Source organism: Protopterus annectens, chromosome 5.part0 (genome assembly GCF_019279795.1).
Source record: "Protopterus annectens isolate FY-2018-M chromosome 5.part0, PAN1.0, whole genome shotgun sequence".
Classification (NCBI taxonomy): domain Eukaryota; kingdom Metazoa; phylum Chordata; order Ceratodontiformes; family Protopteridae; genus Protopterus; species Protopterus annectens.
The window spans coordinates 656,809,757-656,836,725 of record NC_056735.1 but is presented as its reverse complement, the minus strand read 5'-3'; the positions used below and the strand labels follow the sequence as shown (position 1 = coordinate 656,836,725).

The window sequence follows — 26,969 nt, the reverse complement described above, 5'->3', positions numbered from 1 at the left end:
CTGCGTAAGAGATATGTTTTGGGTGAGGCAAGATTACTGGTTATATTCAGCAAAGGTACTCACACAATTTAAGCCATACTTATCATTTACATTCAGCTGTGTGGTATACCAAACTGCTGTCAAGGAGCTTGTGTTTTTGTCTTGCAGTACTAAAAAAAGACAAGCGACACCTACACAAGATTATTTTATCTTCTTCTTCTTTCAGCTTTTCCCGATTAGGGGTCGCCACAGCGGATCACCTGTTTCCATTTCTTCCTGTCCTCTGCATCTTGCTCTGTTACACCAACCACCTACATGTCCTCTCTAACCACATCCATAAACCTTATCTTAGGCCTTCCTCTTTTCCTCTTACCTGCCAGCTTCATCCTTAACATCCTTTTCCCAATATACCCAGCACCCCTCCTCAGCACATGTCCAAACCAACGCAATGTTGTCTCTCTGACTTTGTCTAACCTGGGCTGACCCTCTAATATACTTATTCCTAATCCTGTCTACCCTCATCACACCCAGTGCAAATCTTAACATCTTTAACTCTGCCACATCCAGCTCTGACTCCTGCCTTTTTGTCAATGCCACTGTCTCCAACCCATATAACATAGCTGGTCTCACTACCTTTTGTAGACCTTCCCTTTCCCTCTTACTGGTACTAGTCTGTCACAAATCACTCCTGACACTCTTCTCCACCCACTCCACCCTGCCTGTACTCTCTTCTTCACCTCTCTTCCACACTCGCCATTACTCAAAGTACAGTTCTGTACCTACCATAAATGTAGATGTTCGAGTGTATACACTCCTGCAGTCATTACACTTGGGTTATCCTGCCGTCAGGCGGTTCCCCAGTCAGCCTGAGTTCCAAAGTCTTGGTCCAGCATTGGTTGCTGTCGCCTCCTCCCAGACGTCAGTGCGACAGGGGTATATAAGATGCAGCCGACACCATTTTCTTCAGTTTTTCTTGCCCCAGATGTCAGGTGCCCCCAAACAGGTAGGCAATTTAAATTGCTAATAAAACATACACAAGAAAAGCAAACAACAAACTTTCAGTTACCAGCAAATACTCCCCATAGGTAGTAAAGGGTAGAAGACCTAGGTATGTACCAGCAAGTAAGAGGGGAAGGAGGGAGGGTAACCTGGACTGCAGCAGTATATACACTCAAACATCTACATTTATGGTAGGTACAAAACTGTACTATGTTCATCGAGTTACACTGCTGCAGTCATTACACTTTGGTAGAATCCCAAAGCAGAGGTAGGGTGGCTGGTTGTATAAGGCATTAGGGGTAGCTATAAGGCCCTGCAGCACTGCAGAGGCGAAGCCAACTCTGGATTTAGAGTATAGAAAAAGATGGTAATGCTTGGTGAAGGTATGCACAGAACTCCATGTTGCTGCTTCCAAAATATCCTTGGTAGGTACTCCTCTGAGGTAGGCAGTTGAAGTGGCTGTTGCCCTGGTGGAGTGAGATCTAATGCTGTTAGGCACAGGTTTTCCATGGTGCGTATAGCAGAAACGTATGCAATGTCCTATCCATTTGGAAATAGTCTGTTTTGAAATGGATTTTCCCTGTGCTCCTGCAGCATATGCTATCAATAACTGCTTAGATTTTCTGAAATCTTTGGTTTTGTCCAAGTAGAAGCGTAACTGCCTGTGAATGTCCAATGAATGCAGAAGTCTCTCCCCTTTATTCTGTGGTTTTGGATAAAAAGTTGGCAAGTGAATAGTTTGGTTTAGAGACACACTTGAAACCACCTTAGGCATAAACGTTGGGTTAGTTCTTAAGGACACCCTGTCCTGGTGGAAAATGTGGAAAGGTTCCAGTGCCATTAGTGCCTGTAATTCTGAAACTCTTCGTGCTGATGTTATTGCCAGGAGCAGAGCAGTTTTCCAAGAGATATATTTTAATTCTGCTGTGCTAGCTGGCTCAAAAGGAGGTAAAGTTAATTTTTCCAAAACAAAGTTGAGGTCCCAAGTTGGAGTAGGTGCTCGGGTGGTCTTATATTTTTAGCCCCGAGGAACTGTTTTAGCAAAGGATTAGAGAAAGTTGGTGGATCCGTGTTGTAATGAGCAGAAATGGCAGAGGCGTGGATCTTGATGGATGAAAAGGAGAGGCCTTTGTCCAGCATCTCAGTCAAATATTGTAGTATCTGAGGAATGTTTGGCACAAGAGGGTCAAGGCTGTGAGCCTAGTTCCAGGCACAGAATCTCTTCCATTTATCCAAATAGCCTTTCCTGGTACTAGGCCTTCTGGCCTCCAGAATGACATCCATAACAGCTTTGGAGAGAGGCATTGCTTGCTTGGCTAAGGAATCTTCCATGCAGCTAGGTTTAAGGTCTTTAGCTGGCTGTGGAGTATCTGATTGTTGTGCTGAGACAGCAGATGTGGTATTTGAGGCAAAATCCAGGGTGGTCCTTGTGCTCAGTTTTTTAAGACTGGGTACCAGTGCTGGCGTGGCCAGTCTGTTGCAATCAGGATCATATTTGGCTCTTCTTGCCTGGCTTTTAGGAGTACCTCTGGAAGAAGAGGTAGTGGTGGGAAAGCACATACTTTTAGGTTTTTCCAGCTGAATGAGAGGGCATCCACTTTTCATGCTTGTGGATGGTAACTCCTTGTGCAGAATTTCTGTAGCTGGCAGTTCATTGGGGATGCAAACAGATCTATGTCCGGGCTCCACCATTTCTGTGTTATCATTCTGAATATTTGTGGATTCAATTCCCATTCGTGAGGATCCATGATATTTCTGTTTAAGTCGTCTGCCAGTGTGTTTTTCTCTCCTGGCAGGAATTGTGCTTGTAGATGAACTTGATAGTTTATAGCTGTGTTCCACAAGGTCATGGCTTGTCTGCAGAGGGGGTAGGAGTGAGTGCCCCCTTGCTTGTTTATGTACCACATAACTGTGGTGTTGTCTGTCTTTAGTAGTAGTTGACCTGGATGCAACAGGTCCTTGAAAGCTATAAGGGCATTTTGTACAGCTAGCATCTCTTTTTGATTGATGTGAAGATGCCTTTGTTCTGCGGGCCACTTGCCCTCAATACATTTTCCTGCCATGTGTGCTCCCCAGGCGTAATCTGATGCATCTGTTGTCAGTGTTTGCCTGGCTGTGGGTTGAGTAAAAGGCTGTCCCTTGTTGAGGTGGCAAGCTTGAGCCCACCATCGAAACTCCTGTTGAAGGCAAGGAATTAGTGGTATAACTGTTTCCAAACTTTGACAGTGTTGAGACCATACACTCTTTAGGTACTATTGTAGTTTCCTTATATGCAGTCTGGCATATGGAATTAGTAGTATGCAAGATGCCATGTAGCCCAAGGCCTGCAGAATTTTTCTTGCAGGGAGTTGGGTCTTTGTTGCCATCAATTGAAAGTATTGAGTCAGTTGTCCTTGCTTGTCTGGCGTGAGATAAGCCATCTGGACCGTTGTGTCCAAGCTGGCACCCAGGAATATTATCTCTTGTGAGGGCACTAGTTTTGATTTCTTTTCGTTTACTGTGTACCCCAGGCAACTTAATAACTTTTTTTAAAAACGCCAGCTGCTTTAGAAGAATGTCCTTGCTCTCTGCTTGAATCAGGCAGTCGTCCAGGTACGGGTAAATTTGAATTCCTTTCTGTCTGCAAAATGCAATTACTGGTGCCAGGCACTTTGTGAAGACCCTGGGCACAGTAGATAAGCCAAAGGGCAGTGCAGAGAATTGATAGTGCATTGGACCAGCTATGAATCTGAGGTATCTTCTGCAGTTTTGTCTGATAGGGACATGCAGGTATGCCTCCTTGAGGTCCAAGGTCACGAGCCAAGCTTGCTTGCTCAGCATGGGAAGAAGCTGCTGTAATGTCAACATTTTGAATTTTGGAACATCCAAGTAAGTGTTTAGAGAAGAAAGATCCAGAATGGGCCGACAGGATTTGTCTTTTCTGGGAACCAGAAAGAGTCTTGAGTAAAATCCTTGCCCTTGTTCCTGTGGTGGTACCTTTTGAATAGCTCCCATGTTCATGAGTGCTGTAATTTGTTTTTGAGCCTCTATCCATTGATTTGGTGGCAGATTTGGCATTCCTTTTATCCTTGGCAGAGTGTGAAAGTGGAACCTGTAACCTTGAGATACAATATTGAGAACCCATTTGTCTTGGGTGATCATATGCCAATTGTGATAGAAAATGCCAGTTTTCCTCCCAAGGGGGCTGCCAAGAGTGAGTTGTTTGGCAGCTGGAGTGGGAAGTCATTGGGGCTGTTTTTTATATGGTTGGTGCCTGTCTTCCCCTTCTTTCTGGCCTGATGCACCCCATTGTCAAGGCCTTAAGGACCTTGTGGTTGACCTCTACCTCTTGGACGTCTGTATCTGCCCCTTTGAGGTCTGTCCGTAACTTGAAAGGAACAATTCTGTTGGCCAGTTTCTACTAAATCGAGGAGGCTGAACCTGTAAGAAATCCTTCACTGTTTGCATAGATTTTGCCTTATCCTCCATTTTCTTTAATACCTCTTTTGCCTTAACTCCAAATAAGATATCCTGCTGCAATGGTGCATCCAGTAATTTAACTTTAACATGATCTGGTAACGTATGTTCTTTTAACCATGCATGTCTTCTAATGACAGAGCCTGTAACTGCTGCTCTACAGGAGGCCTCTAAAGAATCAAAACCACATTGCAAAGTATGTTTTCCCACTTGTTCAGCAGCATGCAATAAATCCTGCATTTCTTTAAAAGTAGGAGGATCTGTATCTGGAAGCATTTTTTGTTTCAACTGAGACATCAGAAATTGCTGATATTTTAGCATGTGAAACTGGCAATTTAAGGCTCTCATTGCTAAAGTTGCAGACGTATATACTTTCTTTCCCTATCTGGCTAATGCTCTGGAATCTCTGTCAGAGGGAACTGGATTCTTCGCTGATGAGGTCTTAACCCCTTTGGGTCCCTGAGAAATAGTTTCAGGATCAGCAACAGGGCTTTTATACAGAAATTTGTGTGAGTCAGGGACTCTGTAATATCTGTCAGGTTTAACTGGAGCTGGAGGTAAGGAATCAGGATTTAAGCTGGATTCAGTATACACATCCATCCACAATATCTAACACTGGCGGAATAACAAGGGGTCTGTGTTGAGGTAATAATAGGAAGTCTCTGAGCCTTTTCTTGGATTCTGAGTAATCCTGGCCTTCCCAATGGAAATGCTACCTCATGGTTTGTAAGGTTTCCCCAAAGGAGTAATCCTCAGGCGGAGAGGCTGATGGAATTGATTCCTCAGCATCAGAATCCTCATAAAGGGTAAAGAATATCCTAGGTCTGAGGATGAATCTGCGGAAATGGACACCTGGTCGGATGAGTCATAGTCTGCATCCTGGCTAGGCCTTTTATCAGGTGGGGGATGGGACCACCTGATCAGAGTGATTAGGTCTTCGGCCATTTTGAGCATTTGTTTCTTAGGCATGGATGTCTGTCCTGAAGAATGCTGTATTTGTTTCTTAGTTTTTAAAGGAGGCTTAGACTTAGAAGAGGGTTTAATGCTTAGCTGAGTAGGTCTGAAGACACCCTCTGAAGCTGCGGGTTGCTCAGCTACTCCGGATCCTTCAGCAGGGTCGGTTTCGGTCTGAAGGCCCAGCCATCTCCACATGGGAGTCGGAGGCGGCCTGTGATTCTGCAGAAGCGGTCGTCTGGGGCTGCGAAGGCGATTTGCTGAAAACCGGAGAACCGGTGGCTGGCCTAGAAGAGGCTTCGTCATCAGTTTTGGGCCTCGGATGCCTGTACTTGTCTGCGCTTTTATGAATACCGGTTGTCGGAAGTTCCGACGGCATGGTGTAATTAAATTTTCTGCCAAAGTAATGTCGGGCAAAATCAAACCGACGTTTAATAGTGCGCTTGTTAAACCTAGCACAAAACCGACAACCAGTGACGTCGTGGTCTGGGCCTAGGCATGGGATACAATAAGAATGGAAATCCTTATGAGGTATTTGCTTCCCACAAGAAATACAGTTATTAACTTTTACTGACATCGGTCTGAGGCAAGAAAAAGTTTCCCCAACGGGGTACTTAGCTTTGTAGAAGACTTCGGTTCTGGATTCAGAATGAAAATCTCAGGAGTCAGACGACCGGCACTTGCGAACTGCTTTTGCTTCGGGCACCGCGCGGCAAGAAAGACTGAAGAAAATGGCATTGGCTGCATCTTATATACCCCTGTCGCACTGATGTCAGGGAGGAGGCGACAGCAACTGATGCCAGACCAAGACTTTGGAACTCAGGCCGACTGGGGAACCCAAGTGTAATGACTGCAGCAGTGTAACACGATGAACATCTGTTGATCCCAAGTATTTAAACTCATCCACCTTCGCCATCTCTACTCCCTGCATCCTCACTAGTCCTCTATCCTCCCTTTCATTCACACATATATATTCTGTCTTAGTCCGGCTGACCTTCATTCCTCTCCTCTCTAGAGCATATCTCCACCTCTCCAGGGTCTCCTCAACTTGTTCCCTACTCTCACTACATATCACAATGTCATCTGGAAACATCATAGTACACGGGGACACCTGTCTGATCTTGTCTGTCAACCTATCCATCACCAGTGCAAATAAGAAAGGGCTCACAGCTGATCCTTGATGTAATCCCACCTCCACCTTAAACGCATCTGTCACTCCCACTGCAGATCTCACTGCTGTCACACTACCCTTGTACATATCCTGTACCACTCTTACATACTTCTCTGCCACTCCCGTCTTCCTCATACAATACCACAACTCCTCTCTAGGCACCCCGTCATATGCTTTCTCTAAGTCCACAAAGACACAATGCAACTCCTCCTGACCTTCTCTGTACTTCTCCATCAACACTCTTAGAGCAAACATCGCATCTGTAGTGCTCTTGCCTGGTATGAAACCATACTGCTGATCACTAATTATCACCTCCCTTCTTAACCTAGCTTCCACTACCCTTTCCCATAATTTCATGTTGTGACTGATCAGTTTTATCCCTCTGTAGTTACTACAGCTCTGCACACAAGATTATTTTATAACTGGTTTAATATCTGTCCTGATAATTAGTAACTCAGTCATCTGTGGTTTAACATATTCTGTGTGTCTTAATAACAGTCCTTAATATAAAAAGAAGTTATGTACTTACCATAACGTTCCATGGATGGGTTCGGAGCAGATATTCGGCTCCGACTCGGCTGATACTAAAGCTCGAGAGCTTTTACTGGCTCGAGGATAGCCCCTATCCCATGGTGCCTCACAGCAATTCCCCAGATCTAGTTTGAAAGAAAGTAATAAATACCTATCAGGTAATAATACGAAAGAAGCTGTATAAATACAGCAAAGGATTAGAAACATTATCCATTCCAGGTGGACAATAAAGAGCAAAGTCAGGCAACCCCAAAAAGAGGTCCACTAGATTTCCCCAGAAACAGGAAGGGGGTTGGAGGGACGGACGCAAGAATATAGGCAAGATGGACTATAAACATGGAACGTTATGGTAAGTACAAAACTTCCTTATGTTATGTAGTCCTATCTCGGCATAATTCTTGCTGGATGGGACAGCGTCGTCAGTAGCACCTTTATCCCGGGTGGTTCAAGTGAAGAGACTCTTCAACACAATGGACCCAAAGGATGACCTGTCCCAGGAGGCCAAATCCAATTTGTAATGAGTGACAAACGTATGTGGTCTTGCCCAAGTGGCTGCTGCACAAATAGTATCAATTGGGAACCTAGATCTAAAGGCACATGAAGTAGCTACAGCCCTAGTAGAGTGACCTTTAGCTTTTAACGGTAATTGTCTACCAGCTTGCTGATAAGCAAAGGATATGCAATCCGAAAGCCATTTTGAAAGAGTAATTTTTAAAACAGGTAAGCCTTTCCTTTTGTCAGAAAAGGAAACTAAAAGTTTATCAGATTTCCTGAACTCTTTGGTCCTGTGTATATAGAATCTGAGTATCCTGTGGACATCTAGCTGGTGAAGAATATACTCTGATTTATTAGAGTGGTTTGGAAAAAACACAGGTAGCTCAATAGTAGTATTCAGGTTGTGTTCTGAGCATACCTTAGGAAGAAAGGAAGGGTTTTTCCTGAGAGAGACTATCCTTGTGAAAGATAATGTAAGGAGGTTGAATAGTTAGGGCTTGAAGTTCTGAGACTCTCCTAGCCGATGTTATAGCTACCAAGAACAAGGTTTTCCATGATAACAATTTTAAATCTGACGACGAGGATGGTTCAAAGGGTGCAGACATCAAAGATGAAAGGACTAAATTTAAGTCCCAGGGTTCTAATGGTTGTTTTACTGGGGGCCGAAGAAGAACTCCTTTTAAGAAGGTTTTACAGAGGGAGTGTTGCATGACTGGATTTCCCATTAAACCAAAATGGAAATTGGAAAAGGCAGCTAAATGAACTCTAACTGTAGCGGCTGCCACTCCTTCATGAAAAATTGTTGTTAGGAAGGATAAAATGGATTCTAAAGGAGCTGTATATGGATCTAAGCCCCGATTCATAGCCCAAAGGGAAAACCTTTTCCATTTGCTAGAATATAGTTTTTGAGTGGAAGGTTTATGGGATGAAACTAGGATGTGTTTGACCACTGGGGATAAGGGAATGCACCTGGCTATATGTGGAATTGGAGCAGCCATGCTGTCAATTTGAGGGTGTGGATGGAGGGGTGGAACTGTCCCGATTGATGAATCAGGAAATTTGGAGATGGGTCCAGAATCCATGGTTCCTCCAAAAGGTAGGGCCACAGGAAAGGAAACCAAACTTGTCGAGGCCAGTAAGGAGCAATGAGGATCAAGAACTCCTCAACTGTCTTGCTTTCTGTATTACTTTGGGTATGAGTGGAAAGGGAGGAAAGGCATAGAGAAGTCCAGGGGGCCAATCGGGAACTAGAGCATCCCTGGGTGACATACCTGGATGGGGAATTAGGGCAAAGTAGCTGCTGCATTTGGTATTCGGGTGAGTGACAAATAGATCGCAGCAAGGCTGGCCCCATCTGTGAAAGATCTCTTTCGTAACCAATGGATTCAGGGACCACTTGTGAGGCATCAGAATTGCTCGGCTGAGTTTGTCCGCTATTACGTTGGATTTCCCCAGAATATGCGTTGCTATCAGGAAGCATTGAGTATCCATCGCCCATTTTCAAACTCTTAAGGCCTCTCTGCAAAGTGGGTAAGACTTGGTTCCCCCTTGTTTGTTTATGTACCAAACGACAGATATGTTGTCTGACTGAATCGCAATCATTCCAGGGAAGGGAGCTGTGAAGTGCTTGCAACGCATATAGCACCGCTCTCATCTCCAGAACATTGATGTACAAGTGGTTTTGCCAGGTACCTTGGACTGTCTTTCCCTGATAATGCCCCCCCCACCACCATGTCTGGAAAGTGTCCGTGGTCAAAACTGCTTTCTCTTGGGGAGGAACAAGTGGACGACCTATGACAAGTTGTTTCGTGTGTAACCATCATGTCAAATCCCTTTTGCATGCATTTGTTATTAATATCTGGTGAGAAAATGGAAGGTCTTGCAAGGACCACTGTGCAAACAGCATCCACTGGAGAATCCTCATATGTAGGCGAGCAAGAGGAACTAATAAGATGGTGGAAACCATAGTCCCTAGGACTTGAAGGACTACTCTGGCATGGACTCTGTTTGTTTAATAAGGATCTGATCTGACTGGGTGGAGATTCCACTGTTTCCTGTGTTAGCTTTACTGACATGGTGGTTGTGTCTTTCTGAGCCTAGATATACAATATGCTGTGAGGGAGATAAGACTGACTTTTGCAAGTTGACAGTGATGCCTAGGCTGGCGCACAAGGATAGAGTCTCGTCCCTGGTTCTTATGAGTTGATGCCTGGTGGTAGCAATGTGGAGCCAGTCGTCTAGGTACGGAAACACCTGGAATCCTTGACGTCTCAGGTGAGCCGTTACCACTTTCATGCATTTGGTAAACACTCTGGGGGCTGTAGTGAGGCCAAAGGGCAGTGTTCTGAACTGAAAATGGCTGGCTCCCAGCTGGAAGCGCAAGTGTCTCCTGGAGCGCCTGTCCATTTTGATGTGGTAGTATGCATCCTGGATATCAATTGAGCACATCCAGCTGCCTTTCCCAATAAAGGGAACTATCGACTGCAGATTGACCATTTGGAACTTTGATTTTCTTACATGCCTGTTGAGCCTGCTGAGATCTAGAATTGATCTCCAGTCCCCTGACTTTTTTGGAACTAAAAAGAATCGAGAGTAAGTTCCGGATCCTACTTGCTCTGCGGGGACTTCTTGGATGACTCTTTTTTGCAGCAACAAGATGACCTCTGATGTTGCACGGTTTAGTTGGATGGGTGGTACATCTGGAAGAGACCGGTTTGTTGGGGGTTCGGAAATAAAGGGAATCAGGTAACCACTGGCTATTAATTACTGTGTGTACCCAACGATCTTAAGTGACAGATAGTTAGGCGCTTGAGTACAGCGATATACGACCCCCAACTGCCTCCAGAGATGGACAGTCAATCAACCCTTCAGGGTCGATGGAAGGGACGATCAGAAAAAGCTTCTCTGTCTCCCTGATGTTGCAGACCTCCTCTGCCGCGAGGGTGGCATCTTCCATTATATCCTCCCCCTCTGCCCCTGGGGAGGGTTGACCTTGTGCCTGAGGAAAACATTTTTGGGATTTGCGGAACCACATTTTCCCTCCTGTATTACACTTGGGATAGGGTCTGGGCAGGAGAGAGAAACGGACTCCAACGGCAGATACGGTTTTTCCTTCCTGCTCGCACCTAGTCAAAGTCTCTTTTACTTGGGGTCCAAAAAGAGGTGAACCATCAAAGGGAACGTTAGTGAAGGAAGACTTGAAAGATTCTGTAAAATTACAAAGACACATCCACGAATGTCTCCTGAGAGATATTCCTGCTGCGGCTGCCCTGCTCGCTCCATCTGCCGCATATGAAATCAGCCTCATGGAGGAGTTAGCTATGGAAGTAAGGGTGGAGAACTGAGTGGAAACCTTGTCCATGGAACCCAGAGCTACTGAGCCCTGGAAGGTATATCCTAACTCTTTCAGGAGATCCCCCTGAAGACGAGTGAAATGAGTCAGGTAAATTCAGCGATCTTAGTGTAAATGCCGCTAAAGAAAAAGTATGCTTCCCATACCTATCCATTGTCCTGGACTCCTTGTTAGGAGGATGGATATTAGAAGACGTCTCAAATAATTCCTTCTTGGTGGCCGCTGCTACCACCATAGCATCAACTGGAACTCCCTTGCTAAGGAAAGACTTGTCCTCAGGTGCGGTCATAAATTTGTTTGGCCTCCTCGGGACGGCTTCCACTGAATCTGGAGATGTCCATGCTTTCTGCGAAATGACCCCCAAAAGTTGGTCATAAGGTGGTGTCACCCAAGAGGTGGAAGGTCAGGGGCCAAAGGCCTCAAGATACACTGATTCATTCTCAGTAGGGTTAGAGGTCTTCCAATCATCCCTCTGTCTAAGGATTTCTAGGATGTCAGAGAAGGAGACATCCTCAGAGGGAGATCTAGAGGACCCTTCTGATTCCTCCAAATCAGTGTCTGATGTGACACACTCAGGGGAGTCGACGTGTTTCCTCTTACATAACCTCTTCCGAGGGAGCTCTCCAGTGGGTTAATCTGGGGAGGTTTCGGAAGAAGGGGCGCCTGCAATGGGGGCTACTTGGGTCTCTGGTTCCCTATGCTGTGGGGGTGGCAGGGGGGAAGAGATTGCTGCCTGATGCTGGTGGGACATAGGTTCCAAAGGAAAGGCTTTGGCAGAGGATAAAGCCTTCTCTATAGCTTCGAAATCCCCCCCCCCACTCCAAAGAAGACCTCCGCACTGAGGGGGCGGATGATCGACTCCTAGCAAGAGGGAACGGCTCCAAAGCAGAAGTGGGAGCCGAGCTGAGTCAAGCCGAGGCTCTGAGAGGGAGGGTCGGTTCCGAAGAGAACCCAGGGTGACTGTCCCCCTTGGAGTCAAAACGAGAGCATTGGCTCCCAGAACCCTTGGCTCCAGACTGAGCCATCAAGGATAGAGTAATTGGCACCAAGGAAACAGGCTGAATCCTCGGAGCCGAAGGGTCAAAGACAGAGGAACCTGATGTAATAGGCTCCGAGAGCAAAGCAGTCGGAGGAGGAATAGTGATCGGTACGGGGGATGGCTCCAAGATCTTTGGGTCTGGAGGGGTCAATTTTTCAGCCAGAGCTGGATCGGAAAGCAAACTCTTCACCACCCACTCAATGTCCTCATCTGATAGGGTCCTGGAGGATCTGATGGAGACTGAAGGAGACCTCCTTCTCTCCAAAATAGGAGATCTCAAATTAGCAGATACAGTCTCGATGTCGAGCAAAATTTCGGTACCAAAGACTGTCTTGGAACCAACGGAATAGACTGCACTGAAGATGAAGCAGAGTCAGAACAGGAACTCCTTGGTTCTGACGCTTTCGACTTTTTAGTCGGCTCCGAAGTCGGGGCCGATGATTTTCTCTTTGAAGATTCTGGAGCTGCCTGACCAAGTTCCAGCTATTCCTGGAAGGAACTGGTCATGAGACCCCTGTCAATAAGTTTTCTCTTCCTTTCATTTAACACTCTTGTACAAAAAGCGTGACAGAAGGTGCAGGGTTCCTATAAAAGGGCTTCACCCAGACAATATATGCAACTGGTGTGGCTGTCTGTAAGAGACATTTTCTGCGCACACCTGTCACATTTTTTGAAGCCAGAAGGGCGATGATCCTTGTGATCCTAGTCTTTAACTTTAGACATTGTTACACACAAAGTGTAAGGAGAAGCTTTTTTTTTTTTTTTTTTTATAACAGTCACACACACAGGGAGGAAAGGCCCTCTAACTTAAACGGGCACTACGGCCCTCTAATTTAAATGGGCCGTACAGTCCTAAGGGGGGAATAGGGGTTGAAAATTTTCAACAACAGTCGCACAATACAGAAGAAACTATTAAGATATACATAAGATAGAAAAAGGTGGTAGAAAAGGACTAAATAAGTAAATAATCATTTTACTTGGCCAACAAGCCACTAAGACACAACCTCGAAGCTTTCATGGCAAACATGATCTGAGGAATTGCCGTGAGGCACCATGGGATAGGGGCTAGCCTCGAGCCAGTAAAAGCTCTCGAGCTTTAGTATCAGCTCCGAACCCATCCAGCAAGAATTACGGTGAGATAGGATTACATAACATCAAAGCTTCACTGCTACTAATGATTACTACTACTACTACTCCAGATTGAGATGCACTAACCTTTTCAGTGGCATAGCTCCACAGCCCAACAGTATGAGAAACATTTGCTTCCATCTGGACTCGATCGCAGCAACCTTCTATCCTCTGCAGTACCTCCAAACAGCTCAAAAATACCCAACAATCCAGTGCTCCTGCAGGAACCACCACCTGGTGGGGGAGAAAGGAAGACAGGCATTCATAATACTGCATTGTTGTGTTACTGACTTACTGTAACAAGTCTGCAATGAACAGCTATAACACAAATTTCAAATTATCCTAAATCAAGTGTGTTCTTCAAATGTGAACCAATATATTAACATGCTAACAGACAACATGTCTCATCAATTCTGTCCAAGTGCTTCAAACTTGCCAAATGCAGCTGCCACTTCCCCTCCCCATCTTCTTTTACATCTCAACACATATAAAAACACCTACTACATGCAGATTCCATCACCCTATCCGAGAAAGGCATTTGAAGGCTCAGACACCTCAATCAAGTAATATCACAAAATTTTAATCTTTCTTTTCCAAACTGAGTTGCTAACTGTGTTCCTCATTACTGCCTTCTCTCTTCCATTTTACACTACTAATATACTCCTCATAAAGTACATCCATATCACATCTCACCTTTCCTTTCTATGTTCAAGCATGCATGTTCCTAATACTGTGAGCCTTTCCTTGTACTACATTTCCTTTACCTTATCAACTTACAATTGCACAATCTCAGATGGCCTAACATTTCTTCTACGTGATCTCCATAAATGAAAATATTCTGTACAAAATTAGAAATAATGCAGTTATTAACTAGCTAGCCATGTAGTCCCTTTTTAAGGGCAACTGGGGAGGAATGTCTGGTTAAAGGACTTGCTGAGAGTTGTACAGTAGGCAAATGGGCTGTTAAATCAATCCCAGGACTGCTTGCTGTAGGATCCAAGTGTAGCAGGACATGTTAAACCTCTGTGTCCAACTGCCAAACTTAAAAAAAAAAAAAAAAAAAAACATTCCAAGTGTCACTGATAATGGGAAGATGGCATCTAAGTCTCCACACTTATGGTAATGTACCCAAGCATTCTACTCATCTTTACTACTGCTTTTGTACACTGCAAACTATGACTTAACCTGGGAGTGAATATAATACCTAGATCTTATTATTTGTTTACTTAGGGGGTAACCCTTCTAACACACAAGTCTCCTCTAACAAAATGTATAACCTTGAAATTTTTGTACTGAAGTTCACCTGCTACCCATATCCTCACTTTTCATCCACACTAGTTCATGCTGCAGGTGGGCTCGTTTAATTACCATTAAAGGCTTTGAAGTTGCTAGAAAAAAACAGGTTGTGTTTCATGGAGAGCGTTGGCACAAAAATGTTGACAGGACAAGTACCAGAACAGAACTCTGTAGTACACTAGTAGTTTCTGACTTCTTGCTTGCGAGATCCCACTCTTCTGTCATCTACTTCCAATCAGGTAATTAGGCCCATATACACCTTATCAATTTAGGCTCCACACCCTAAGTCTTACCACCCAAACTTCAGTAAGTCAAAATACTGACGAGCTTAATGAAATCCAAAATGCACTACATCCATCAGACTCTCCTTGTCAGCCTTGGAAATCAGTATAAACCAGTCATACCCATGCTATATGAATTCACAGTTATGCCCATCTGCAAAACTACCAATAGTGAAGAATTCCTCTAGTCATTGCTGAAGAAGTTTTTCCATAATTAATTTAGCAGTAGTGCTAAAACTAAACAATCTATGATGATGGAACTCTTTCTACAAAAGAACCATCACTGTGATGGTGGCTGACTGAGCAACATGTTCATTACAACTCTCCCTGTGTGAAAACCAATAACTGTTACTACCTTTTTAAACAATTTATCAGTTTGGGTACAAAAAAAAAAAAAGTCAAAATCCCATATCCCTTATAACTCACAGCAAACAACCAAAACTATATACATGTTCCAAAAAGGAAATCTGTCTCTACAAAAATGAGCAGCTGTTCCAAATCTACAGCTGCAGCTCTCTCTCTCTCTCTGTTTTGTGTATGTGTAACAGATCCATTATAGGTATCCTCCAAGACACCAACATCTTCCAAATGGGTTTAAAACAGACAAATGACTGGTGTCAAATCCATGGTCCTGTAAGCCAGGCAAAGATCCCCACTCAGCGACATGTAGGGGACTGTCTACCAAGACAGTCTTAGATCAATGTAGGGTAGGGTATTCTTGCACTGAATTCTCCTGATTAGAAACCTTTGTCGGTGTTCCAACAAGAGCAAGTGTTTGATTAGATAAAGGGGGCACCATATTCAATGACATGTCTGATAAAGAACAAGTAACGTGGTACTACAATTTCCTTGGACAAGAATGTTATACCCTTACCAATAAATTGGGCAATGTAGAATGACTTTCTTATTATCTTAGCTATATGTTGGTCAAAGGCCAGACTGCTGTTTACATATATTCCCAGATCCCTTACTACTAAGGTTAACTGTTAGGAGTGTTTTATTGATGGAGTAATTAACTTCGGTTAAGTTTCCCAAAGGGCATTATAATGCATTTTTGACAGTGAGTTTTAGGTCATGCAAGATTGTTGGTATCTTGGGGGGAATCTATAATAACTCCCAATTTACAGTCATCTGCTAACTTGGTTAGCCAGAGGCCTTGAATGTTAGCCTTGACATCCAAGAAATAGAAGCCAAACAGAAAAAGGATCAGCACGGATCCCTGGGATAATCCACTGGTGACCAGTCCCTTGGTGGACATGGTCTTATCGATCCTGAATTCTTAGGTCCTGTGTGCCGTCCAGTAATCCAGTGAGTTATGCAAGGATTTACTCCTAGATCAGAGAGTTTGCTGAGTGGGGTATTGTACTGAATGCCTAAGCTACACTGCTTTAAGATGCCCAAATCTACCAAGGGTGCCACAGAAATGTTTGGAAATTGCATGTCCATGTTGTCTGATCCTGTAATAGGTTGGGCTGTTTAGGATTAAGGATTGGGTTTTAACAAGGGGTCTCCCTAGGGTAGCTTCCGGGGTTAAAGGCAAGATGTTATACAGTACTAGGATATAGTAGTGCTGTTCAATATGCAAATTAGTTTCTGGGGTTAAGGGCAGGATGTTATATAATCCTGGGATATGGTTGTGCTATTCGATGCACAAGTTAGTTGCTCTAAGATTATTTCCACACAATACAACACTGTTTAAAAGTTTTGGATCTAATCTTAACTTTATATGAAAATTTTACTGTCAAGGTGTTTCCTACTATACAGGGCACTGTTAACGTTCTTGTTCAAACCCAGGATAAACTATATCCTTAAGTATGAACTAGTACCTATTCATACCTTACATCTCCTAACCTAAATGGAAAATATCTATAATTAATCTTGTTTATCACTACGTTTTCTTTTTTTTTTCTAAGTTATAAACGTCTCCAAACCTCATTTTTTTACTTTTTATTTTCACTTAAAGGAAAACTCCACCTTTTTCTAAAGTTTAACTCAACCCATACAGTGCTTTTCACCCTACAATATGGTTCCAGTATTGTGCAGGTACTGGAAACCTGCTTGTACTTTATAAAACTTTTATTTCTTTGCCCTGGAATCAAAGTAAAGGAAAGTTCACACACTTTTTTAAGCTTAACTTCTCACATACTTTTCAGAGGAATTGGTCTCCAACTCTAAGACATACCACAGACAAACAGAAATCAGTTTATCCTGTCACGTACTGCTGACAATCTTATGTGGGCAATTAGTCCTGCTGATGTCAGGAGCTCAGCAGCTGTAATAAAAAAGACAGAGAGGTGTGAAACTGTTTTCCACTGTCTTTAGTACAGACTAAAAGAGAAATTACACTATTCAAAGTTTCTTCCAATGCAGTAATGCCTTTCACAGCAAAACAAAGCAATTAGATTAAGGGTTCAAAGGCATTTGTCACCTTTTCTGACAAATTTACATAAGCAGCATCACAGTATTGAAATGCAAATCTTTAAATGTTGGTTGTTTATACTATTTTACATATCAAGATGACTTAAATCTAGTATCAAAGATGTATGCGACATTTACAGAAAAGTCAAAAAATATGTTTTCTTGTAAAGTATCAACACATTTACCATATTCATGACTACCACCTACCCCCAAGACAGACCTGCCCAAATTAGGACTGCTCTTCAGGAAGTGAGGCAAGCAGCAACCCTATCAAATAGGTGTAGTGATACTGTTTTATAAGGTCATTCATGCTTTCTTGTGACATCCTTCCAGGGAAGGGAAGGATGAATATCTGGTGCACAGATCCATGAGAAGAGACATCTTCTACTGACTGAGTCAGCCCTTTCACAGGTAGGGTGCGTGACCATTTTCTAATTTACAAAGGAAATGTAACTATTGATGTCAGCCATGATATACAGCTGAATTTACTTTAGTATGCAGGAGCGGCCTTAGGTCAACTGGTGCCCTAGGCAAAAGGGCTCCACGGCGCTCCCTACCACACCCCATCTGGTGCCCCCATCCTGGTCTACCTACACCAAATAAATACTAGAAAAGTGCCCCTGCTACAGTGGTGCCCTAGGCGGCCACCTAGTTGGCCTATGCCTACGGCCGGCTATGTTAGTATGCATGTGTTATGTGCCCTTTCACACACACACACACACATATATATATATATATATATATATATATATATATATATATATACATACACACACACACACACGCACATATGTGTCTGTGTGTGTGTGTGTATAAAGTATTGTGTAACACACACCTTACATGTATGTATAAAAACACAGGAGTGTGTGTATAATGGAGAAATAGATTATATGAATGTGCGTGCATACACATGCTTATACAACTATTGACACTTCACCTACCGATCTGCAATTAATTAACTTTTTCAGGTAAAAAATTCCTTTAAGTCATCTGTATTGTGCAATGCAATGACCAAAACCGTTTTTCTATTAATCTGGTATAAAAGACTCACTTTAATGTATGTGTACTTCATAGTTCAGTTAGTTTATTGCTTTAAATCTTTAGATGTCTCTTTTATAAAGTTATAAATACTTTTGCTTTAATAGATGTTTTATACATCTTCATAACAACTTTGTTTATGTAACTATGGATCTTTTCGCCATGAATATCCACTGAAAAGGGATTTTATTTCTCCTTCAGATTTTCCCAGTAAAAAAATGTAAATAGGTAAGTAAATAAACAATGGGAGTGATAGGGCTGTAGTTCCAGGCTCACACTTATGAAAAAGTTCTGCTGTTTCTGTTTCCGGTTTACTCTGAAATCCTTTGCTATTGAACACTAAGTAGGCCACTTACAATTTCAGTTCCACATATGCTAGACCCATAATCCAGCACTGAGCACAGGTGAGGCAGAGTACAGCTAAACTACCAAGCAAACAGAGTGAAACACTGACAGAAGGAAACCAAACACTCCATTTTTCATTAATCAGTTTATTAACCTCAGGGTCCTTGATTGTAGCATTTATGCATTACATCTGTAAACATGGTAAGAAGTGCTATGTAAGAAAAACAGCTGACATATGACTTGAATAGGAAAAGCACAACACACAGAGCAGACAAAATGTGGTTGAAGTGTATGAAAGACATGAGTCAAGGTGATGCAGTAGTTCCTGTGTAACACTGGGAAAAACAATGGGAGAAAATGGGCTTCACAAAGTACACTACAATGCTTCTTAAAAATACTGAGTACATTAACAACAAACTATTCCTAAGACTGTGCACTTGATGGAGCAAATAGATAAGCAGACATTCTCATATTTGTGCTGTGCCTTTTTTTTTACCACTGTACAAGGGAAAATGCAAACACATGTGTAATATATATTGTAAATGGAGCATCTTTGACAGTCATTTGTGCTGGTCTAACATTATGTTTTGTTGGTGACCAAACATGTTGATTTCTAGTCTGACAATTGTGGAGTTTGCCAGGGGTGGACAGACAGACATATCAGTTGTTGGTCAGAAGATTGCCCCTCATTTATCTACTTATTGACATTTGATCATCAGGAAAGTACAACTGGGTAGGGGCCCAGAAAGAAAAGTTCCTCTTTAACAGCACTAAGCATTTCTAAAGTAGCTGCGCACATCACTTTACAAGAGATGGTTACTAGGAAAACAATAACCTGGGGAACCATGGAAAGGGCAAAATGTACACAGATGACAAATGAATGTAAAAGAGTACATGAGCAATAAAACATCACTGATGTAATTTCATATAGTCAACAATGGAGAAGTGTGCTGAAAACGGAATGGAATGGAGCAAGAAAGATACTGCAGAAAGGAAATGTTTTGTACATTAAACTCATCACTACTGCAATTATGACTGGTAAACATTACAGAAAAGATTAATTAACATGTGGTAAAAAGCTACGAAGTTCTTTTGACACTTATAGACTGAAGAACAATAAAATGAAATAGTACTGTAACAGTTGTGACGTACTGAAAAAAGGAATAAAGGGATAGAGGCATAGGTTCAAACAAGACAGCAAAGCATGCAGCCCATGAGACCATTAGGGAATCTAGCCCAAATTCCCAGCTGCTCCAAAGCACTGCCTGGTTAAGTGACTTGCTCAGGATTACACAGTAGGAAAATGAAAATGGGAAGTTTCAAACCACGTACTCTTAGCACTGGAAGCAGAACTTTAGTCCTCAGCACTTACTGCCAAACATATAACATGTTCAGTTAGCAGAAAAGGAATGGATTGCTGCATGCTTCAATTCACTGATGGTTGTAACCATCTGGAGTGCAATGTCCTGTAAAAGTACACAGAGCAATTTTGAAGTCTTGCACAGCCCAGAGTAAAGTAATACTTGTGTCATTACCAGAGAGTCAGTTTTGCTGAACGGTGATTGTGTTGAATATTAACAAATCAACTGATGAGTAGAATAACATTAAAAGACAAAAACATGTCTTGATGACATCTGTGCTGCAAAAAAAAATCCAAATGTAAGTAATAGAACATTAGTAATATTTGGCTAAAAGGGCTAAAATCCATAATTATAGAACAGCATAACAAGGAGAAAAAGAACATAACATTAGTTCTAAAAGAAATGCAACTGAAAGAAATTCCTACAATATTCAGCCCCCCCCAAACAATCTTCTTACTGCAGGGACTGGGGAATATAATTATTTTTCTACCCTCTTAATTTTATTGTCATTATCTAGAAGTCAGGTTTCTAAGAGTGATTTTCCTGTACTTTTAACAGATCACTATATGAGCAGAATAACAAGAAAAGACAGAAAATATAATGCTACAAAACATCTGTGTCTCAGAAAAAATAGATATCCATAGTTAAGGGCTATAACGTTGGCCATATTTCGCCAATGAGTTACTTAGTAAGGGGAAAAAACATAAATGAAAATAAAACATTTTCTACAACATTCAGGTAATAAAATAACTAAAAATAAAAATCTTTCCACTGCAGGCACTGGGGAACAGAATTAGTGCTAAATCCCTTCCTTTCCACTAACAGCTTTTACACATGAAACTGCAAGAATCTCTAACTTTGATGACAGTTTTGACACCTCAGAAATAATGTATAAGAGAGAACTGTCAGTTCATCTTGAACTACAAAAGGATACTTTGAACAAAGGGCTTCAATTTCTCTACTTTTTTGGTTGCAGCTGTACAACTCCTTAGTACAGTGTAAAATGGGCTCTAAGATGAACATAAATGAAGGTCATTCCAGGAAAAAGTAAGCAGTCCTATTACAGAAGGTACATGTAATGACAGTGGCTGACACTAATCCCATTAAGTGTCAATGGAATAGGGACGCACCACTACTTCCTTATGTATATGGTGGGAGACTGAACGGGTTGAAAAAAAAAACAAGATCACATTGATATCTTAAGCTAATTAAAATTCTGTAAGAAGCACTCAGAGTGATTTTAAGGTGTTAACATAACTCAGAAAACTAAGACAGAGTGAAAAAAATAGATTTTGTTTAGTGATAAGAGTTTTCCTTTAACTGCTTGCCAATAAAGGCATTCAAATTCAACTACACTGTATACAGGACATCTACAGAAAGAGTTACTCAGAATACGCCGTCCAGATGTCTTGTAACTAAATTCTTGCACCTACATGCTTTTATTTAGCTAAAGGCAGGTGTTAGTGGAAAAACCCTGACAGTTACTTTGCAAGTGGAAAAAGGAATTCCTATTATCCATGCTTTTCATTATGTTCTTTTGTTTTCAAGACTTTTTACTTAAAAAAAAAATTCTGTCTATAGCTTAAACTGAAAACTATTTTGATGAAAATCCCTGAAGTTATTTTCAGCTGAAATGCTGCTGCTTTCCTAGTTGACTTTTTTTCTTTACTTTTTCTAAAAGTCTTCTTTCTAGCATCGAGGCAATGTAATTACTTGCTGATAACCAAATTTTACCAAAATTATTAACATTTACTGGCTTTTCACCAGTTTTTCATTTTTCATACTGGGAGAACTCAGTCATCAACTACCTTAGAAGTGGTACTTATTAATTGCATCTAGGAAGAAAGCAGTGGTAGTTGTGGTATTACTGAAAGAGGATAAAAGCCCTTCAGCTCCAACTTTGTATAGATCCATTTTGATTTTAAATCTTGATTATAAAGTATTTATGTACAAATTAGGTAAAGGAAAAGAGCTACATAACTGACAATCAATGTGGTGGTTTTGTAGACGAAAGGCAAACATTTGATAACATTAAAAGAACAATGATAGTCCAGTGGGGATCAGAGTGTAAAAATTCACTGCTGGTGAGTTTCAATGCAGAGAAAGTATATAACAGGGTCCATCTGGGATTCTGTAAGTATGGCAGCAGTAGCATTTGCATTCCCTGGTAGAATAACAGGATTAGTGAGGATATATGAAGGTTCAGTGACGAGAATTAAGGTGGGAGGACTCCTCTTTGACAAGCTGTGTTAGAAAAGAGGAACTGGAAAGGGATGTCCTCTTTCCCCTGCTATTTGCATTACATTTAGAACGGTCAGCAATCAAAATAAAAGATTTAGAAATTCAGGCATACAATTCATGTGGCAATCAACAACAATTCACCTAATCTGGAATGACATTATTTTGTAATTGCTCCAGAAAAGGACATTTCAGTACTGTGAAGTATTTTGAGACAGTTCAATTTTGGGGGATGACGATAAAACAAAAGCTACAGCAGTAAAATCTGTACCCTCATATAAATTAGTTCAGTTATGGGGACAAGATAAAACTAAGTATTTAGGTGTATGAATTAAAAAATAATTCTGGTATGGCAGCTAAGAAATGTAGGAAGAGATTCAACTGAACATAACACGAAAAAGTCATTGGAAACACTTGATCATGGATATGGCTAGTAGGCTATGTTGTTGTTGTTGTATCTTTCGGCTTTTCCCGGTTAGGGGTTGCCACAGCGGAACTCCGGTCCGCTAATGATTGGCAGCAGATTTTTACGTACCGAGTTGCCAGCCCTGACGTACAGTCTTCAACGAAGGTACGCCCATTCACACATGTTTCCACACAGAAGACGCTTTAGCTGAGAATCAAACGGGACAATGTCTTGCTGTGAGGCGACAATGTTACCGCAGCACCACCATAAGCATTAAAATATATTTTAGCCCTTTTAGTCTGGCATACACTTCAGGCATACTTTTATTAACTAGGCGGAGAAGGTGTGGATGATAAAAATTAAGAAATTTACTTGGGAAGAGAAGAATGCAAAAGTTAAGTAGGATAAAGCAATTCTCCCATGCAAAAAGGTGGTTTAGAGTCAACAGATTTGAAGGGGTACTTTAAAGCTATACAAGTCAAGCATAACGTTAAAATCAAGTGGAAAAGGATGTCATTTATGTAATGTGTGTGTACAGAGGTGGGTGCAAATGGTAAAGGCAACATCAAAAGTTCAGATGCAGCTCTTTATGGACAATAGTAACAGCCATAGAGATTAACATCGTAGAGCAGCTTAAAGGTATGCAAGAACTAAACCAGTGTGGAACTGCAGTGAGGAAATGTTACCTCTAGGGTTGTCAGCAACTAGAGGTACAGAAAATAAGTGAGATGAGGTTGGAATTTAATGGTGGAAATTAGCACTGGAACCAAGGTATTGTGAACAAATAGCTCAGTGGAATGAGGCTAAGCAGGCATTTGGCCAGCAGGTAAGAGAATGACTTCATAGGCAGAGCGACAGGGACAAAGCAGTGTTAAATGAAAGGTCAGCTTTGACAGAGTTTTTCCTCAAGACTATAACAAAAGATGTTAAAAAGGAAAATTAGTAGGGCATAGAAAATATACTGCATGTCAAATATAAGAATACGTCCCAGGTGGTTAGAAAAAATTTGAGAAAAGTGTAGAAAGGCAAATTACAAATGAACAATGGGAATAAATCTGTAAGGTTTCCATGTATGCAACAAAGTCCAGAATGTACAGGATTTCTGCATGGAAGTTTATGCATAGATATTTTTGTACAGTAAGTAAACTTCAGAGGATTTTTCCACAGGTAGATTGCAATTTTTGGAGTTGTGATGGTGAAAAATGAGTCAACTCAGAACATGTCTTTTTGGGGAATGCACCAGTTGGCAGATTTTTAAAAAATTCCCTACAAAGTACTTTGACAGAAATACTCAGGAAAGAAATGGCAGTAGCTACGGAAAAAACAGTTATGTACTCACCATAATGTTCCATCTGTGTTGTCCATTTTCATTTTTTCCTCAAATATGGGTTAGGATCTGAATCGGCAGTTGCAATAGCTCGTGGCAACCAAAAAGCTCTTGAACACCCTACCCTACCCATAATTCATCTCTCCCAATCACCTCAGATCTTGTTTGCTGATAACAGAAAAATAACAGAATAGAGAATCACCTTGGACAAGGGTAAGACCATTTCTGGTGTTCAAGATTAGCCAATTATCAAATTTAGGTCAACTCGCTCATCTATAAACAAAGGAAGGGACAGGGGGTGGTGGTTGGGTTATTGAGGGAAAAATGAAAATGGACAACACAGATGGAAAGTTGTGGTGAGTACATAACTATTTTATCTGATGTTACCAATTTTCATTTTATCCTTGCATATGAGACAGTCCGCAACTACCTTTTTTCTGGGTGGCCTTAAGGAAGGCTATTCTTCAGGACCTTTGAACCAAAGGAGGCTCTACCCATAGAGACCAAATCCATCTTATAATGAGTAATGAAGGTATGAGGGGAAGCCCAGGTTGCTGCTGCACAAATATCATCCATGGATGGTCTGAACTGAAAGACTGAGGAGGTGGCCATGGCTCTAGTGGAATGAGCTTGAACGGTTTTCAGCATCTCAAAATCTTGTCTGTTGTAAATAAAAGATATGTAGTCTGTAATCCATTTGGCTAAAGTAACCTTGGCCACCGAAAGGTCCAATCTAGTCTCTGAAAAGAAGACAAATAATTGACCTTCTTCTCATATGTCCTTTGTTCTATGAAGGTAAAAATGTAATTGTCTATGAACATCTAACAAATGGTAAAAATATTTACCTTTATTAGTGAAGTTTAGGAAGAAAACTGGTAGATTAATAGACTGGTTGATCATATTCTCAAACTATCTTTGGCAAGAATGACAGATTAGTATGTAAAGTAACCCTGTCTTTGTGAAAAATCAAGTATGACGGTTGGGATGACAAAGCCTGAATCTCATATTCTTCTTACAGATGTGATGGCAGTCAAATATTTGGTTTTCCAAGAGAGAAATTTGAGTTGACAGGTAGCCCCCTCTGGTATGAAAGGAGGCGATATAATTTTTTGCAACACCAAATTTAAGTCCCAAGGTGGTGAAGGATCTTTATAAGGAGTCTTAGTTCCTTTCAAGAAGGCTTTGCATAGCTTACATGAAGCGAGGGAGGAACCATAAAATTCAATGTGAAAATTAGAAACTGCAGCTAGTTGCACTTTTATTGTACAGTAAGCTGCACCCTCCTTAAACAGCTGTGCTAAAAACTCTAGAATAGTGTGGATAGGAGCAGAAAAGGGATCTACATCGTTTTGTTGAGACCAATGTATGAATCTTCTCCATTTACTGTTAAACAACTTTCATGTAGATGCCTTATGGGAGGATAGTAGAATATGACGCACTGGTGAAGAGAGCATAAGCTGTCTGGCTAACAACGGAACTGGAGATACCAAGTTGTTAGCTTGAGACTGTGAATGTTTGAATGCAGCATTCCTGTCATGTGAGATAGAAGATCTGGAACTGGATCCAGAATCCATGGTTTCTTCAGTAGGTGAGGCCAAAGAAAGGGAAACCAGACTTGTTGAGGCCAATACAGGGCAATGAAGGCTACGTCTCTCTTCAATATGTTTTTTTTTTAAGACATTTGGGGATTAATGGAGTTGGTGGAAGGAAAGACATATAATAAACCGGGAGGCCAATTGTGAGTGAGAGAATCCATCAGACATGCCCCTTTTAGGGGGATCAGGGCAAAGTAGCTGCTACATTTGTCATTCAGAGGGGAAGCAAAAAGGTCACAGTAAGGCTGGCCCCACTTGCTGAATACATCTTCCACCACTTTCTGATTGAGGGACCACTCGTGAGGCATAATAATGGATCTGCTCAACTTGTCTGCTATCACATTTGACTTCCCCGGAATGTGCATTGCTACCAGAAAGGGGATGGACAAAATCGCCCACTGCCATACTCTGAGCGTCTCTTGACATAAGAGGTATGATATGGTTCTCCCTTGCTTGTTGCTGTATCGGACTACAGACATTTTGTCTGACTGAATCGCAACTGTCCCCAGAGGAAGAGCATTCTGAAAGGCTTGCAACGCTAGCAGCACCACTCTCATCTCTTGGACATTTATGTGCGACTTGGCCTCTTGTGTAGACCATGTGCCTTGGACTGTTTTTTCCAGATAATGCGACCCACACCCTATCCGGGAAGCGTCTATGGTCAATGTGGCCTTGAAGAGAGGGGGAACAAAGGGGCAACTTTGTGTAAGTTGATCTGATGAATCCAACATAAAAATCCCTCTTGCAAGTGTTTGCGATTCTTCTTGGGGCTGACATAGGGCAGCAAAGAATGAACCACTGTACTATGAGCAGCCACTGCAAGATTCTCATGAGGAATCTCACTAGTGGAACTAGTACTATTGCTGCTGCCATAGAACCCAAGGCTTGAAGTACTGTCTGAGAAGATAACTCTTGAATTATTTATCAACTTTCTGACTTGATCTCCTATGATCATCACTCTTGATGAAGGGAGACATGCTACCATCACAGTTGTGTTTGTTTGCTCCTATGAAATCCAATTCTTGAGAGGGGGTCGAGGTGTGACTTTTTGTAATTTACTGTAAAACCCAACAAAGAACATGTTCAAAGAACTATGTCTTTTGCTTCTAGAAGTAGATGCATGGTCAGGGCAGTTATGAGACAGTCATTTAAATATGGAAACACCCAGAATCCTTGCTGTCTCAAGTGAGCTGCTACTACTGCCATACATTTGGTGAACTCTCTGGGGGCTGATGGGAGGACAAACAGCAGTACTCTGAACTGACAGAGTCTGGCTCCCAGCCAGAAATGTAAATGACTTCTGGATCGCCTGTCCATCTTTATGTGGTAGTACGCATCCTGAAAGTCTATCGAGCACATCCTTTTCCAAGAACGGAAGAATGGACTGAACCATGACCATCTGGAACTTGCTCCACTGAACTGATTTGTTCAATCTGCTGAGATCCAAAATTGGTCTCCAGTCCCGTCTTTCTTTTGGTAACAAAAATAACCTTTAGTAAGTACCGGATCCTCTCTGGTCTGGAGGGACTTCCTGGATGACTCTTTTGTCTAGCAGCTTTT

General features: G+C 41.9%; 1 protein-coding gene across 2 annotated transcripts in view; it reads right to left on the bottom strand.

The window, feature by feature from the left end:
* Nucleotides 1–26,969, bottom strand: part of TRAPPC10 (trafficking protein particle complex subunit 10) — a 2,525,275-nt gene that overhangs the window by 1,253,353 nt on the left and 1,244,953 nt on the right. For both annotated transcript variants that reach the window (XM_044072500.1, XM_044072501.1), the window contains exon 8: nucleotides 13,192–13,338. In XM_044072500.1, the coding sequence (XP_043928435.1) occupies nucleotides 13,192–13,338 (147 nt within the window). The remainder of the gene's footprint in view (nucleotides 1–13,191; nucleotides 13,339–26,969) is intronic.